Source organism: Micromesistius poutassou, assembly GCF_964030765.1.
Source record: "Micromesistius poutassou genome assembly, chromosome: 9".
In the NCBI taxonomy this organism is placed as follows: Eukaryota; Metazoa; Chordata; class Actinopteri; order Gadiformes; family Gadidae; genus Micromesistius; species Micromesistius poutassou.
This window is the reverse complement of record NC_140279.1, coordinates 9,448,892-9,466,288: the sequence shown is the minus strand read 5'-3', so window position 1 is coordinate 9,466,288 and position 17,397 is coordinate 9,448,892. Positions and strand designations below refer to the sequence as shown.

At 46.6% G+C, this 17,397-nt stretch overlaps 2 protein-coding genes across 5 annotated transcripts in view; both read left to right on the top strand.

Annotated features, from left to right (window-relative positions):
• patj (PATJ crumbs cell polarity complex component) overlaps positions 1–11,621 on the top strand; it is a 50,910-nt gene extending 39,289 nt beyond the window's left edge. For 2 of the 4 annotated variants that reach the window (XM_084473155.1, XM_084473158.1), the window contains exon 46: positions 1,257–2,190. In XM_084473155.1, coding sequence (XP_084329281.1) covers positions 1,257–1,403 — 147 coding nt within the window. In that variant the 3' untranslated portion in view covers positions 1,404–2,190. Of the gene's footprint in view, positions 1–99; positions 181–1,256; positions 2,191–11,512 lie in introns of those variants that run through there. The other 2 variants (XR_014637017.1, XM_084473162.1) reach the window with 2 other exon arrangements.
• Positions 11,573–17,164, top strand: kiaa1614 (KIAA1614 ortholog). The gene is made up of 8 exons (XM_084473163.1): positions 11,573–11,747; positions 11,976–12,027; positions 12,408–12,566; positions 12,657–13,429; positions 13,993–14,068; positions 14,929–15,169; positions 16,017–16,126; positions 16,589–17,164. Exons 1-8 carry the CDS (start codon positions 11,711–11,713, stop codon positions 16,650–16,652), a joined length of 1,512 nt encoding a protein of 503 aa, XP_084329289.1. The 5' UTR covers positions 11,573–11,710; the 3' UTR covers positions 16,653–17,164.
• Positions 17,165–17,397: the final 233 nt, after the last annotated feature.

Genomic DNA, 17,397 nt, shown 5'->3' with positions numbered 1-17,397 from the left:
TTCTGTGATCCTGACATCAGCAGGGAGCTCGTTCCACCACTGTGGTCCCAAAATAGAGAAGAGTTGTGATTTTGCTGATCGACCTTTGCTTGCTCTTAGCGATGGCGGTACCAGACGTCCAGCTGAGGTAGTTGAGCGGAGGGATCGAGCAGGGGTGTGTGGTTTGACCAACGCTTCAAGGTAGGCAGGGGCAGTTCCATCGACTGCCTTGTTTGCCAGTACCATCATCTTGAATCTGATGCGAGCTACTACAGGGAGCCAGTGGAGGTGGTGGAAGAGGGGGTCACATGGGAGAATTTAGGTTGGTTGAACACGAGGCGCGCTGCCATGTTCTGGATACTCTGCAAAGGTTTAATCGCAGAGACAGGGAGTCCAGCCAGGAGTGAGTTGCAGTAGTCCAGGCGGGAGATGACCAGCGCTTGGACTAGAAGCTGAGCTGCTTCCCTTGCAAATCTGCAAATAATGCAGGAGGATCGGGCCACCGCGGTGATGTTTGCGGTGCAACATAACTGGTTGTCCAGTACCACACCAAGGTTTCTGGCAGTTGGAGATACAGTGATGTTCTCGACAGTGACCAGTAAGTCCATGTGTGGGAAATCTTTCCCTGGTATTAGGAGGAGCTCAGTCTTGTTGAGGTTAAGCCTCAGGTGATGGGCAGTCATCCAAGTGCTGACGTCTGCCAGACATTCCAATATGCGTGTTGCAATCAGAGCTGATAGGTGCGGCTGATAGGTTGCTTCACCTTCACCATAGCAACCACCGGCCTCACCATAGCAACCACTAGTCTTTCCATAGCAACCACTGGCCTTGCCATAGCAACCACTACCTTCACCATAGCAACTACTGGCCTCGCCTTAGCAACCAGTACCTGCACCATAGCAACCACTGCCCTCGCCATAGCAACCACTGGCCTTGCCATAGCAACCACTGGCCTCGCCTTAGCAACCAGTACCTTCACCCTGGCAACCAGTACCTTCACCATAGCAACCACTGCCCTCGCCATAGCAACCACTACCTTCACCATAGCAACCACTGGCCTCGCCATAGCAACCACTGGCCTCGCCGTAGCATCCACTACCTTCACCATAGCAACCACTGCCCTCGCCATAGTAACCAGTACCTCCACAATAGCAACCAGTACCTCCACCATAGCAACCACTGCCCTCACCATGTTTCATCACAACAAATTCAATTTCCAAAAAAAATCCAATTATTTAGTCTCTCTCTCTCTCTCTCTCTCTCTCTCTCTCTCTCAGGGGGCGGCTGCCTCGGACGGCCGGCTGCGTCGGGGCGATCAGATCCTGAGTGTGAACGGGGAGAGTTTAGAGCGAGTGACGCACGAGCAGGCAGTCGCTCTCCTAAAGAGACAGAGCGGGACAGTGACCCTGCAGGTCCTGTCCTAGCACACACACACACACACACACACAGAGGCAAGCCCGTGACCTGCTATCTTACCTAGCTAGCTAGCGTAGCCTGCTAGCTAGAATAGCCCGGAGACAGCTACACTGCCTAGCTAGCTATCATAACACGGAGCTTACTGCACTTCTTAGCAAGCTAGCGTAGCCTGCAGCTTGCTATGCTGCATAGCTAGCTAGCTGGATGCAGGCTTTAGCTTTGCGTCATGTTTTTTTTTGCCTTTAGCTTAGTGTATGGGCACTGCTAGTCGACTCTTAAGTGCTGCCTGTTAGCTCTTAGCAATTAGCCAGGTAGCAGCAGTTTCCAGCTGCATGCGTTACTATGCCATCCAGGCGTCTCCATGGAGATCTACCGATGAACGCCCATCTCTACATTATTGATTAATAAGACTTAATGCACAATGCGTCCACAAGGCTTTAGCCGTTACCATGGGGACGGCAATGATCAGTCACTGGGTTCAGCCGTTACCATAGGGATGACAATGATCAGTCACTGGAAAACGACTCATGTTGCCAATATTTATGTTTTCACTTTTTATTGTTAATATTGATAGCAATATCCTCTCTCTCTCTCTCTCTCTCTCTCTCCTGATGATGTCGTGTAGCGTGTCATGTGTGTAACAGAATAACCTCTGACCTCAGGGGGAAAGATTGAGTCTGTGTGTCTAGCTGTGAGACAGACAGCTACCTGTCTGTCTCTGTCTGTCTGTCTGTTTCCTCCATGGTCTGCTGAAGCTCTGCTCGGTGTTTTATTAAAGTCTGAGATAAGCACAAACTGCTTCCTGTCTCCTTCCTTCGCCCACTGACCTCTGACCTGGAGGGGGGGGTCGGTGGCCCTGCAGTACGTAGAACAAGTTAAAAAAAAGGAAGGACGCGATTTGGAACGCAGCCCACCTGATCTGAAATGCACTATAAACCACACCCCCACACTATAAACCTGTACCTCCAGCTGCGGCCACCAGGTGGCGCCACACCCCCACACTATAAATCTGTACCTCCAGCAGGTAGAGGAGCACGGGGGGGACGTAGTGGAGCACACGGGGGGGGGGGGGGGTTGGGGGTCCTGGAGAACACGAAAATTAAGGACAGGAGGAAACAAGGAACAGAAAGTATTCAGAAGAGAGAGAGAGTTAGGGTTCTCCACCACTGAGGTTGGGTTAGTTAGGGTTAGGGTTCTTTACCACTGAGGTTGGGTTATGGTTAGGGTTCTCTACCACTGAGGTTGGATTAGGGTTCTCTACCACTGAGGTTGGGTTAGTTAGGGTTAGGGTTATTTACCATTGAGGTTGGGTTAGGGTTCTCCACCACTGAGGTTGGAGCAGCCATCTGAGGATAAGAGAACGCGGTTAGAGTGGATGATGATGGAGTTGACGGCAGGTGTGGAGCTGGGACAAGGGAACCCCCCGCCCAAAGGAACCCCCCGCCCAGAGGGAACCCCCCGCCCAGAGGACCCCCCCACCCAGAGGGAACCCCCTCCCAAAGGAACCCCCCGCCCAGAGCTAACCCCCCACCCAGAGGGGGGACGGAGCAGAGCCGTACCAGGACCCTCCCCTCAGCGGGCGCCTCCAGGCGTCCCCCGGGTCCAAGGCTGCACTCCTCAGAACCTGACCGCAGCCCCCAGTCCAGTACTGGCTGCCCCCGTCCCCCCGGAGCACGTCAAACCGCCGGACGGTGGGGGGGGGGGGCTGGTTGAAACTGGCTTTAACTGGGAGACATGGAAGGGGGGTGGGGGAGGAGGGGAGAGGGGGTATTAGGGGCCCTCTGTTTCCTAGAATGCTTTGGGATTGGTCGGCCTAATCTGATGATTCCATAGCAGATTATGTGATCTGACGTCAGCCTCGTATCTCTCATTACTAACAGAGGAGCAGCATGCTGACACAGCAGAGAGAGAGAGAGGAGAGAGAGAGAGAGAGCGAGAGAGAGAGACGGAGAGAGTGAGAGACAGACAGACAGAGAGAGAGACAGACAGACAGAGACACAGAGAGAGAGACAGAGAGAGAGAGAGACAGACAGAGAGAGGGAGGGAGAGACAGACTGGTTAACTACTGGTTAGCTGGTCAGAGAGTGAACCGGTCAGACGGATGACGGACCAGCTCAGCAGACCCAGGTAGGAACGCGGTACCTTACTGGAGTAGTTTACTGTAGTACTGTTTACTGTAGTACTTTGTACTGTGTACTGTAGTACTCTTGACTGTAGTTCTCTGTACTGTAGTACTGTAGCACTCTGTACTGTAGTACTGTTTACTGTAGTTCTCTACTGTAGTACTGTTTACTGTAGCACTCTGTACTGTAGTACTGTTTACTTTAGTACTGTAGTACTGTTGTACTGTTTACTTTAGTGGTCTGTACTGTAGCACCTGGTACAATAGTACTGTGTCCTATGATTTTGTGTTCTTATGTTTTTATGTTCTACTGCATTGTTAGTACTCTACTCCTCTGAGGTACTTTCAGTATTTTCACTGAAACTCTGAAAGGAATTTGATGTGGGGGCTGTGGCTGGCAGGGTATCAGGTTATATACATACAGATACGTGTATCAATAATACAGATACAACATGTATCAATAATACAGATACATGTATCCATACATGTATCTGTATGTATGGATACAGATACATGTACACTTGTATCTGTATGTATGCATACAGTGTGCGAAATACGGGGGGGCTGGGCCCCCCCGATTAACCCATGAGACCCCCTGAAAGGCTCAAAAGCAAAATTTGAAGGGGGTCTCAAATTTCGTAAAAAAAAAAAAATATATATATATATATATATATATATGTTTGAGCTATATATATATATATATATATATGTGTGTGTGTGTGTGTGTGTGTGTGTGTGTGTGTGTGAGCTCACCATGTCCAGTATTCAGAATTGTAAACATTTATTCACAAATATGTTCTATTTTTTGCCAAGCGGAGCCAACCAGTCCTGTGCGCGTATGCAAATTAGCCATGTGCGCCAAACAGAAGAAGGGCCCTATCTCTACACCGACGCACGTGTCGTTGCTAGTTTGCACCCGGCGCAAAGCTGATTTTCCCCCGCTGCAACCAGGCACCACTACACTTGGTGAGGCGTGTCGGCGATCAGAGTTAAATGGTACTACGACACTCACTTAGGATTCGATTACTCGAGCCAGGTTTTCCGCTTTAGGTTCAACGCGCGTTCACGTGAAAGGGGCGTTTATCGCGTCATTTTACTCACCTTTACAAAATGGATAGAGCAAGAGCAGTCTATTTCACTCAAGAAGAACAGATTGTCATAATTGTCAAAAATCTGATAACAGATAGGGGCAACACAATTGCACATACTGGCTAGGGAGGGTGCTGGCAAAAAATGAGTGTAAATGCGATCGTGTAAATTCGTATAAGTGAAAGGATTCTGCATTTAGTCTATAAAATAACTATGCCAAATGATGAATTGTTCGCCATTAATCCCAAAGAGTGATGCTGATTTCAAAATGCATGAGCAACGTCAAACCTGCCTTGTTCTATAATTGAGGAAATTCACTTTAAATACACCCTATGTAAGAAATGTATTGCGTGTGTTTTCGACCGCTGTGAGGTAGCGGCGGTACGTGGCGTAGTGTATTATTAAAAGACCCGAACACCAGCGTTCAAATCTCGCCGGTCCATCATGCCTTTTACCCCCATACTTGTGGTGCCAGCACGGTCGTGAGAACATGGATTCAAGTTCGAAATATAATTCCATAACCTTCAGTAAATCAGAATTCCATATGACTTTCTAAGCTTCACACAAATGCGCATCACTTGGGAGACGAACCCCGCACGCAGAAATTCAAGACCGACGCGCTACCTCCACTCTACCACGGAGATTACCTGCGCAACAGCAAGTATTGTCTACATAAGGTCCAACAAGGACGATAAAGTAGCGAATACCCGCTGATGAGAACCTGTATCTCTATATTCTCAGGCAATGCCAAGGGATCGGATCTGTCCCAAAATACCCTCTATCTCCGGAGAGACCCCTATACAGATACGGGCTCCGAGGTATACGGGGAAACCCACAAATGGTGACGTCATTGTCAACGGAGGGGCGAGGAAGCTGCGCTTATTTTAGCTGAAAACCTGCTTAAGTCATCATAAAAGAGATCGACTTTCGTGTCCCAGCTAACCCAGGCTTTGAGCGCAACATGAATGAATGAATGAATGAATGAATGAATGAATGAGTGTTTATTTCGATCACAGCATCAAAATTTCAACAAACAAATTCAAGGTAGTAACAAATACTATACAGCTGGTCGAAAAGGGTTGCGGCTGAAGCAAAGCTTATAGCTGCCGCACCCTCATTTCTCATTTCATTATAAAAAACCATAAGCAGTCTGATCGGAATGTCGCATATACATACACCCCACACACATACATACATATACCTACACAGTACGTCCCCCACCGACCATCCTATATCCACAAACCTTCACAACTCAAAAAACAAAACAGGTCTAAATTTCCTAGTTTACATTACACATCCCATATCAATCCTATAACTAAAAAACAGTCCGAATCAAACAAACAAGAAAACTTCATGTTTGTTGCAAAATGAAGTTAATTATTTCCCTTTGTTGCTCTCTACTTTTTCACTTCTGTACTTTTCAAAAATATTGATTTTAAACATTGTTTTTAAATGGGCAACATTTTTACTATCTTTAATATCTTCTGGTAAGCTGTTCCAAAGTTTCACTCCACAGACAGATATGCACATACTTTTCAACGTGGTACGAGCAAAAGGTTGCTTTAACTTCCCTCTCCCTCTTAGGTTGTACCCTCCCTCTCTTTCCCCAAACATTTTTTGGATTTTTCCTGGAAGTAGATTGTGCTTTGCTTTATACAAAAATTGTGCAGTTTTGCAGTCCACTAGATCTCTAAATTTCAATGTTCTTGATTTTAAAAACAATACATTGGTATGTTCATAGTACCCCACATTATGCACTATTCTTACCTCATACCTCGCTAACCCACTAATCGAGGTTCGTAGTAGGCCTCCAGGGCACTGGTCTATAGCGGATAGCGCAGTTGTTGTTGCTATTTTGACGTGCCATGGCAGGTCGGAACTACATCATACGCTTACACGTAGGCTATACACACAGGCATGCAAACTAGTCACCTTTCGGCGAAATTCGCCGTTTTTAACTAACGAGTTAACGCCGACGATAACTAAATAAAAATCAATTTAGGATGACAAAAACTACGACGAAATCTTTTGACACTTTCGTTAACGAATACAAACAAGACGAAAATGTAAGCGGGACGATTGGGGAAGCGATCCAATCAGAACCAAGCTCTTTATGTGGGGAAGTACTGATCGTCCCGCCCGGCAGGTCAACTAGCAGGCGCTTGCTGCGTCGCAAGCAAGTGTCCCTTTGTAAACAGTTTGGCGCAACAATCACCGGTTAAAACACAACCAACTTGAAGTCATTGGCAGACGAGTCATCCTGAAATTCACGCAAAGATAAGCATACTTAAACAGTTCTTTTCTTTCAAGCTAATGTTATGTGTTTTCGCTAAAATTGGAATAGGCTACAATACAAGCTGAAAGAAACCACCGCTGTCCTGTAACGGTACCGGAGCTCTGTGCTGTCGACACCACAGCGGGGCACAGAAACACAGGATTCACTGTGGTTTCTGTGACATGAGAAAGCTATCTTAGTGGGAAAGCCACGCAACAGATAGCCACGGACGGTTACATACAGTAATGTTCTTATGACGGGAGAAAGGAACAGAAATATAGTATAGAGACAACTTGGAGCTGTGTGTGCGCGTATGTTCGAGTGAGAGACGGGAGTGGATGAGCGACAGAAAAATCGGACCCCCCTCCATTCTACCTCACAGGTAGGCCTACAGACCCAGCAAACATTTCGACGTCAATTATACGTCTAATCGACGTTGGTCATGGAGGTCGAAACGACGTCGATTTGAGGGGCTGATATGAAAGTTTTTCTGACGTCGGTCTTTTGACCGACGTCGTTCCGACGTCTCATAGACGACATCAATCCACGTCGTCTCGACGTTGTATAGACGACATTTCAACCTACATGAAATTTACTTTTAAGCCAATACACTAAATACCCACTTTATTATGAAAAAAATAGTATTAAGCTACATTTCAGTTACCTTGTAGTGTGCCCCAATTTACGGTTTTCAGTATAGCTACCCACTGAACCTATAACACGCAGTTCTTGTGCTGCATGTAGATAATTAAACATTTCTCAATCTGTTGTAAACATATTTACCTCAAACCGTGTGGTCAACAAGTCCAATAGACGTCGAGTCGCAACGTGACTTTATTTCGACCCTTTGCCGACATGATGTATAGATAGAACCAAATGTAGCCTATAGAGCATTTGGTCATATCAAAAGGACGGCAATATTTGGCTACATCTATAATATTTTGTTTAATTATGCATACTCTTATCAATCAAGCATGAATACATGTCCTATTAATCTTCAACAAAAGACAGATTTCAGGGTATAAAGTGCACTGCATCAAAAACATTTTATTTATACCCAAGTAGGCCTACATCTTCTTTAAACAACAAAATGAAAACTTATTGGGACCAAAATCCCATCCCCCCAGTCCTTGCAGGTGCATGTTTCAGGTGTAAACTCATGGCTGGTTCGATTACTGTATCTGTGGCCTCGGGATTCCATCTCGTCACAGCAGCTGGAAAGAAAACACCAGTACAAGGTTTGGTGAGAGTGAGAAGTTTGACTGGCCAAAATACACCAAGTGTTTGGCTCAGTGGACGAAGACAGTCTCACCATCCAGCGCCCCAGCCTCAAGGGCTACCTGGTGGCTAGATCAAGTCCATTTAGCTTAGCTACATCGGAAGCTATCACCCCTCTCGCTATCAATAATGAGAAGAATGGGTCCTAAAATTGACCAACAGTTCACAGGACTAATGCACGGGGAAAGGGCTTTGCCACCCGTGTTTTATTTTCAATAACACACAGATACCGTTAGCCCTGAAACGGGACGCTGCTGCTCCCCAGCTGGGAAGTAGCAGCGTCCCGTATCAGGGCTAAGCTAACGTTAGCCTGCTAGCTTCCCGCTCCCAGTTCGTATGTAACGTTACAAATACGAAAACCCGCAATCCATGAGAATACGCCATGTAGCCTCAAATTCAACAGTTAGGCATGCAAATAACAAAAGGGTAATGTCTCTACAATTACAGTTGCATTTTAAATTGCAGTGTCTTTTCGAAACTCACCTGCAACTCCCGCATCCTGCTGAGTGCCGAACTTGACGGCGAACTGATATCACCTGCGCATGCGTTGGAGGGATTACGTGTTGGTGCGCAAGGAAAAATAGTTCCTTAATGGAACTTGAGTAAATGCTGGAATAAAACATTTTAGCACCTATATTGGCCATATACATGATAGCATATTGCGTTTGGAATAATAACACTTTTCAATAATACTATTAATGTGTAAACATTACCGTTCACACTAATGTTACAAAGTTACATCGTTGTTAAGTTAAATAGCGATATAAACAGTGTTTATTCAGTTACACAACGGTCAAACAAGCTTTCCTCGAAATCACCATTTCCGTAGCGGCATATATGTTTTCATGTCGGCAAATGGTCGAAATAAAGTCACGTTGTGACCCGGCGTATTTTAGACTTGTTGAATGCATAAATGTTTGCTGGGAGTGTTTATTCGGTTACACCACTCTAAAATAAGTCTTCCTTGAAATCACCATTCCTCTGATGATTATGTTTTCATGCCGAAATGAAGTCACGTCGTGACTCGACGTCGACTGGACTTGTTCGCTTCGACGCAGGTCGAGAAAATGTTTGCTGGGGAAGGCCTCCGACAAGGATGGGCCATTGAGTGCAAATAAAGCTAGTGCATCCCAACATGAGACCAAGGAGCACGCCAGAGCAAAATGCATTGTACACACAGGATTCGCAGTCCCAATGATTGAAGATGAGGAAAAAAATATATATAAAAAAAATTATTAAAAAATATATATTAAAAAATATATATTTAAAAATATATATATTAAAAATATTATTTTAAAAAATTATAAATTTAAAAAAATTGACCCGCACGCATGTTTTTTTTTACCTGCGCGCATGTTTTCTTTGGACCTGCGCGCATGTTTTTTTTTGGACCTGCGCGCATGTCCAAAAAAAAACATGCGCAGGTAAAAAAAAAACATGCGGCGCAGGTCCAAAAGAAAATATGCACGCAGGTCCAAAAAAAAATATGCGTGCAGGTCCAAAAAAAAAAAAGTGTGCGCAGGTAAAAAAATATATATGCGCGCAGGTCAAAAAAAAACATGGCTGCGCAGGTCTATTTTTTTTTATTATTATTATTATATTTTTTTATTTTTTATTTTTATTTTTAGTATAATTTTTCTTTATAATTTATTTTTATTATTTTATTATTATTATTATTATATATATATTTTTTTAAAAATATATATATAATTATATATATATTTTATATATATATATATATATATATATATATATATATATATATATATATATATATATAATTTCTTTTTATTTTATTTATTTTTATTTATTTTTTTAAATTTAACTGCCAGGAGTATAACTCTTTTCCTCGGCTCACGCATCATTCTCACCTTTTTCACCCCAAACCAGTTTGCATGCCTGACACAGCACAAACATGCAAACTATTAACCTGATTTAAATATTATGATGTCAAAGAAACATTTTTTTCCATAGGGCTGCATGAATGAACATGAATGAAGTATAGTAGGCTATGCCATGCGTTAAAATAATAATAATAATAATAATAATAATAATAATAATAATAATAATAACAATAATACATTCGAGCAAAGTATATTCCAGGCTTCCAAAACAAAATCTAGTTTTAGGGTAAATGATTGGTTAAATGATTTGGGAAAGAACAGCTGATACAGCGGTAAGTTGTACTTTTAAATCAATGCATCTGCAAACACCGTACAGCAAACACATATGTTCTTGACCCAGACATCGTGTACAAGCCCATTACTTTTAGGATTGATGAGTATTTGATCGTGAGAAAACATAGTTTTACCACGAGTGAGTGTTTAAAATAATGAATGAATGCGGGTGATGCTTGGTGTGCGCGTGTGTGTGCGCGCCCATCTGTCTAAACACACGCAAATTAAACACGTAACGCATAATGCAGTCCATGGCGATGTATATTAACAGGGGCGGGGACACATGCATATTATGAACACAAGTCGACAACGATAATGTATAAATACTGGTAACAAACAATGTTTGTTAATGTATTGCCGCATATCATTAAATAGACCCACAGTTGCGGCCATCGAGGACCGCGTCCGCATGTTTTAAGTTGTCTGCCGCAATTTACATGACGAATCAGTGTTTCTGAAGTTGGAGAAGAAAACGCTATTCCATGTGTTAATTATGCCTATTATTTGGCAATAAACTGAGCCATTTGAAGTTTGAAATTCATGTGGTCATGCATCTGTCTCAGCGGAGACTGCAAACGCGCTGTCAAAAATCAACTCGTCAAGTCAAAATGCGCTGGCTCTTAAAGGGGATGGGAGATGCCAGTCTTATTGGTTTACTGCATGTTACGCCCAAAACACACCTACGGGTTTCAGCCCAACCCATTTTAGATTTGCGCCAAAAGCGCAAAGCTCATTTATCTCGCCGTCATAATAGCAACAGCGCCATAGAACCGCCCACAAAGTACTTTGACTTTGCGCCTTGACGTCTGCTAAGTATGCTATAGGCCTACTGCATGAGAAAAATTTAGATCGATATTGCGCAACAATCTGGAGATGGGGACCCCCCCAAATATTGAAGGGTATTTCGCACACTGTATGCATACAGATACATGTATCAATATATACATATACATGTATCCATACATACAGTTACATGAATCAATACATACAGATACATGTATCAATACATACAGATACATGGATCAATACATACAGTTACATAAATATACATGTATTGATACATACAGATAGATGTAAGGATACAGATGAAGGTATTGATACATACAGATACCTGTATTGATACAGATGGAGTTATTGATACATGTATCACAGTATATTCATATTGTGTTGCTGCAGGCGGGGGGGCTGCTGACCCTGTTACCATGAAGAGTGGGGCTTGTGGGACAGTGTCCAGGCCCTAGCCCCCACCCCCCTCATCAGGACCCCCAGGGGCCGCTGGAGGGGGGAGGGGCCCGGAGCTGGAGGGGGGGGGTGGGCCGGCCCCCCCTCCCTCTGGACGACAGGGTGGAGCAGAACCGACACCTCATCAGACTGATGCTGGACCATGCCCCCCCAAGAAGACCTGGGACAGGTAGAGAGAGAGAGCGAGAGAGAGAGCGCGAGAGAGAGTGTGAGAGAGAGAGCGCCCCTGCAACAGAAATCACCAACATGACTTATATGACTGTCTGTCTGTCTGTCTGCCTTTCTGTCTGTCCTTCTGTCTGTCTCTATGTCTGTCTGTCTGTCTTTCTGTCTATCTGTCTGCCCTTCTGTCTGTCTGTCTGTCTGCCTTTCTGTCTGTCTGTCTGTCTGTCTGCAGGCTTCTTCACTGAATGGGATTCTGGAGTTTCTTTCCCTGCCGAGGAACACAGGTGCAGTACTACAGTATATAGTGATGTGTGTTTGAAGAGAAGGTGGTGTATATCTATAGATGTAGTGTGTGTGCATGCGTGCGTGCGTGCGTGCGTGCGTGCGTGCGTGAAGAGGAGGTGGTGTATATCTATAGATGTAGTGTGTGTGTGTGTGTGTGTGGAGGAGGTGGTGTATATAGACGTAGTGTTTGTGTGTGTGGAGGAGGTGGTGTATATAGACGTAGTGTTTGTGTGTGTGGAGGAGGTGGTGTATATCTGTAGTGTGTGTGTGTGTGTGTGTGTGTGTGTCTGGAGGAGGTGGTGTATATCTATAGATGTAGTGTGTGTGTGTTTGTCTGGAGGAGGTGCTGTATATCTATAGATGTAGTGTGTGTGTGCAGGCGGGAGGTGGAGGAGGAGGTGGAGGCCACCCATGAGGAGAGAGCTCGGGGGAGGTCTCGCCGCTCGCCACTCAAAGCCGACCACACTCTCCTGACAACACGGCCACGCCCACCCAGGCCCCGCCCACCAAGACCACTCCCACCAGGCCTACACCCATCGTAAGACCCTCTCCGATCCACTCGTCTCCTCAGGGGGTGGAGGTGGAGGTGGAGGTGGTGGTGTTAACGCTGGTGTTGTGTTCTCCGCAGTGAGTCCCTCAGTGACTCGACGAGCAGTGACTCAGGCTCCGCCCCCCGACGGCCAGGACACGCCCCCACGCACGTTCGCTTTGAGGATGAGACGGAGCGGGAGGCGGAGCATCGCTACACAGAGCGGGAGGCGGAGCATCGGGAGGCGGAGCTCCGGGAGGCGGGGCTCCGGGAGGCGGAGCATCGGGAGGCGGGGCTTCGCTACATGAGGCTGGTGGCCCTGAGGCCCACGGTCGGAGGTCGGGGGCGGAGCCCGCTGCTGTCCAAACCAGGCCTGACCTCCTACCTACTCAGACAGGAAGTCCTCTCCAGCGGGAAGGAAGTAGCTGCTAGCAGACAGGAAGTAGCCCCTAGCAGACAGGATGTAGCCGCTAGTAGACAGGAAGTAGGCCCTAGTGGGAGGAAGAGGCCACCCTGGTCAGGATTCGCTGCTCTTACGGTCGTGCGCTCAGAGTGCATCAAGGAGACTTACATCGGCTCTGAGCGGGCAGCGCCATTGGCTGGGGGGGCAGGGAGCTGGACCAATCAGGGACTGCCTAGAGCCAACCGCCCCCTGGCTCCTCCGCCACCAGGTGATGTCCAGGCAGCCATCCCTTTCACTGCTGACCGGACACTGGAGCTGCCAACCAATCCATACCCCCTCTCTACTCTAGCCCTGCCCCCGTCTTATTGGCCCTCCCCCCCAGCCAGACCGCAGAGGAGTCACGGTTTGAGAGGCTGCAGCCGATCCTGTCCTGGGGGAGGGGAGGAGTCAGAGAGCCCCAAGACAGCAGGTCTGCTAAAGCACGCAAATGTTATCATCAATATTTGTTGTTATTGACATGTCCAAACTCACGGCAGATACATCCGGTTTACACCCGGTTTACATTTTTACTAACAAAGCTAACCATGTAGCTCTCAACGATGTAAATTAAACTCCACATTAAATTATGTTTCTCAAAGAATTTATCTAATGACACTGATGGACGCAAAATACTGATGGTTTGGATATATATATATATTGCCATAACATTGCCATATACTGTAGTGTTCAATTTCACACTAACATTCTCACTTGGAGCAGTCATTCACACTTGGAGCAAATAATCTCTCAGACAATGTGACATTGTCCATCAATAAAAGGGTAAAAATAATAATAATAATAATAATAATAATAATAATAATAATAATAAATAAATAAAATAAACGTTCATCTCGCGATAAAAAAAATTACGCCGTTAAAATGGGTTTGCGTTAACGCCATTAATAACGCGTTTAACTGACAGCACTAATATATATATGACAGATTTAAGTATATTGATAAGTCAGATAAAATGTATATCAATGTGTTTTACAGCAGCTTCTGTTGACGGACAGGTGAGAGCTCCAATGAAAGTGGAGGGACAGAAAAACGACAGCTTCAGTCCCGCCCAGTGAGTTGCTGCCCCTTAAACTCACAACTCCCCTTGAACATAAACTCATCCTCTAATGTACTCATCCTCTCATATACTCATCCCCTAATACACTCATCCTCTCATATACTCATCCCCTAATACACTCATCCTCTTAGGCCCCGTCCACACAGAGCCGATTTTTTGGTGAAACCGCATAAGTCTTGTGCATTTGGGCCGACCGTCCAGACGGATCCGGCGGAAAGGCGTGCTTTCTCCTCCTCGACTGTATGTTTATATACAGCGCATGGGCTTGATGTGCGCAGGTTTGATGTGCTCCACTTTTTTTTGTTTTTTTGTGGAGAACCAGCGCCACACAGTGGCCTTGAATATGTAACGAGTCTGTCTTTACGGAGATATTCCTGAAACGCATCAAAGGAAAATGGATCTTTTTCGCCCGTGTGGACGGGGCCTTATATACTCATCCTCTAATACGCTCATCCTCTCATACACTCATCATCTAATACATTCATCCTCTCATACATTCATCCTCTAATACATTCATTCTCTTATACACTCATCCTCTAATACACTCATCCTCTTATATAGTCATCCTCTAATACACTCATATCATAACCTTACTCAGTACTCCTTTACCAGGTGAACAAAATGTATTAAGGGTGGTACTTAAGGGTAACTGATAGAATATACTAAGGGTGGTACTTAAGGTGAACAGTTATAATGTACTAAGGATGGTACGTAAGGGTAACTGATATAATGTACTAAGGGTGGTTCTTAAGGGTAACAGGCAGAATATGTTAAGGGGTACTGATGTCCTAGGGTCAAACCATTATCTGGAGGTAGGGGGGACGTAGGGTTAAACCATTATCTGTGATCTCTAGGGAGCTGGGGCAAGACAGCCAGGAGGCGGGGCTAAGTGACCAGAGGGGGCGGTCCCGCCTCTCTCTTGGTCAGATCTTCTCTGGTCTACGAGGACCAGGAGGTGGGCTGCGAGGTCGGAGGTCCTGGAGTCTGGACCGCCTCAGCTCCCAGGGCCCCCAGACCCCCCTGACACCCCAGGTCCAGACCCCCCAGGTCTCCCCTAGACCCCCCAGGACTGGCTCCCTGCAGAACTTCAGCCTGGTAAATAAAGTTTATATAACGTATAATATAGTTGATATTACTACAGTATATAAATACTGTATATTATAGATTATAAAATGGGTGGCTTAAATCAAGCGACCTGATTGGTTCCCAACTGTTGTATATTGAGCGTATACACACAGCTATGATGCCCGTTCAGTTTACAGCGTTCAGTATCACTCCGCGCCTAAATATGTTGATTGCTGGAGAGGGTGGAAATGTGGTAAAGCAATAGGCACACAGTGAGTGAACTCAATAGTAGGCTAAATTGCCGGCGAACCAAGCTACCGTCTCTAGCCTAGCCTTCTCTCTGAAGGACGCTACAGTGTGTTGCATAGCAACCGCCGTACACTTTGCAGGCAGTCAGGAGGGACTACTTTTTTGTATTTGTTAAAAAAAAAAGAAGCTTTTCCGACTTTCTCGCTTTTTCAAAATTGAGGGTGTCTATGACTTTCATTTCACCATACTTACGTAACCGTTTTATAAAAGCAATAGATCACTTCAGTCAGTGAAATGTTCTCATTATACCACAGTTAAGGGGGTCGCCGTCAGACCACGCCCCTTAACTGTGGTATAATGAGAACATACCACAGCCTGTCGTGATCTATTGCTTAATTATATATACATGCTTCACACTAGGGGTCACTAGTGTTGTGCTCCACTAGGGGTCACTAGTGTTGTCCTCCACTAGGGGTCACTAGTGTTGTCCTCCACTAGGGGTCACTAGTGTTGTCCTCCACTAGGGGTCACTAGTGTTGTGCTCCACTAGGGGTCACTAGTGTTGTGCTCCACTAGGGGTCACTAGTGTTGTGCTCCACTAGGGGTCACTAGTGTTATCCTCCACTAGGGGGTGCCCCTGGCCCAGCTCCGGAGGTCCTCATCAATCCAGAGTCTGACTTCAGGCCTGAAGAAGAGCAACCGCTCTGCCTCCTACAGCCCAGCTGGTTTAGTGCCATGGTAACCACCTCCACCTTAACCCCACCTCCACCTTAACACCAACTCCCTCTAACACCACCTCCACCCTAACCCCACCTCCCCCCAACCCCACCTCCACACTAACCCCACCTCCACCCTAACCCCATCAGCACCCTAACCCCACCTCCCCCCAATCCCACCTCCACACTAACCCCACCTCCACCCTAACCCCATCAGCACCCTAACACCACCTCCCCCCAACACCACCTCCACCCTAATCCCACAAGGACCCTAACACCACCTCCCCCAACACCACCTCCCCCCCAAGACCACCTCCACCCTAACCCCACCTCCCCCCGCAAGACCACCTCCACCCAAACACCACCTCCTGCCTCACACAATCAACAGTCTAACAACACAACTTCCTTAACAGCACCACCTCTCTCCACCACCCCCCAAACACCAACACCACCCTAACACCACCATGTGTGTTGTGTGTTCCAGCAGGGGCCTCCAGAGGGCCCTGAGGGTGGAGGATGTGGGGGCCCACAGCAGGGGCCTCCTGTGACCAGGTGTGACTTGTGACCAGGTGTGACTTGTGACCAGGTGTCTTGTGACCAGGTGTGTGTGTAGAGGCGATGGACAGCGATGTGGAGAGGTTGTTCGCTGGCCTCCTGAGAGCCGGAGATGAGATCCGTCTGGACGCCGTGACCCACCTCCTACCCACAATCCCTCTGCGTCCATACAGGTGCTGCAGCACCACCTGCCCACACCACACTAGCCCCTCCCCCTCACCTCCACCATCATCATCATCACCTCCAGCCGGGTTCTGGACACCAGAGGAATGGGCGGAGGGCCACACGGTCATCATTGGGACTTTGGAAACAGAGCTTTGGGTCCCCTGATCCGGCCCCACCCGGCTGGTGGGGGACGTCCGGGACATCGGGACACTGCTACACTGGACCCCCGCTAGGTCGTGGCTCTGGCCACGACCAGGGGGCGCTTCGCACCGGCAGGGAAACTAAATAAACCAGCAGACTGAGGCGTCTTCATCCTGATCACGAGGCCATCAGCTGGTCTACCAGAACTCTGGGGACTACCTCTGGGGTCCCCCCCTCACCATGTGGACTACAGGCGTGTTGTGTGTTTATCATTTGAACCCCTTGCTGTATTGTTTGTCTCCCTGAGTGATTCCTCATTCTGTATTTTAATACAGGACTGATTCATGCATCATGACGCCTGAGGTTTCAGTGGCCCCACCCCCTTCAGAAAGCCCCTCCCACACCAATGGAGACCACACCCACAGTGAACTG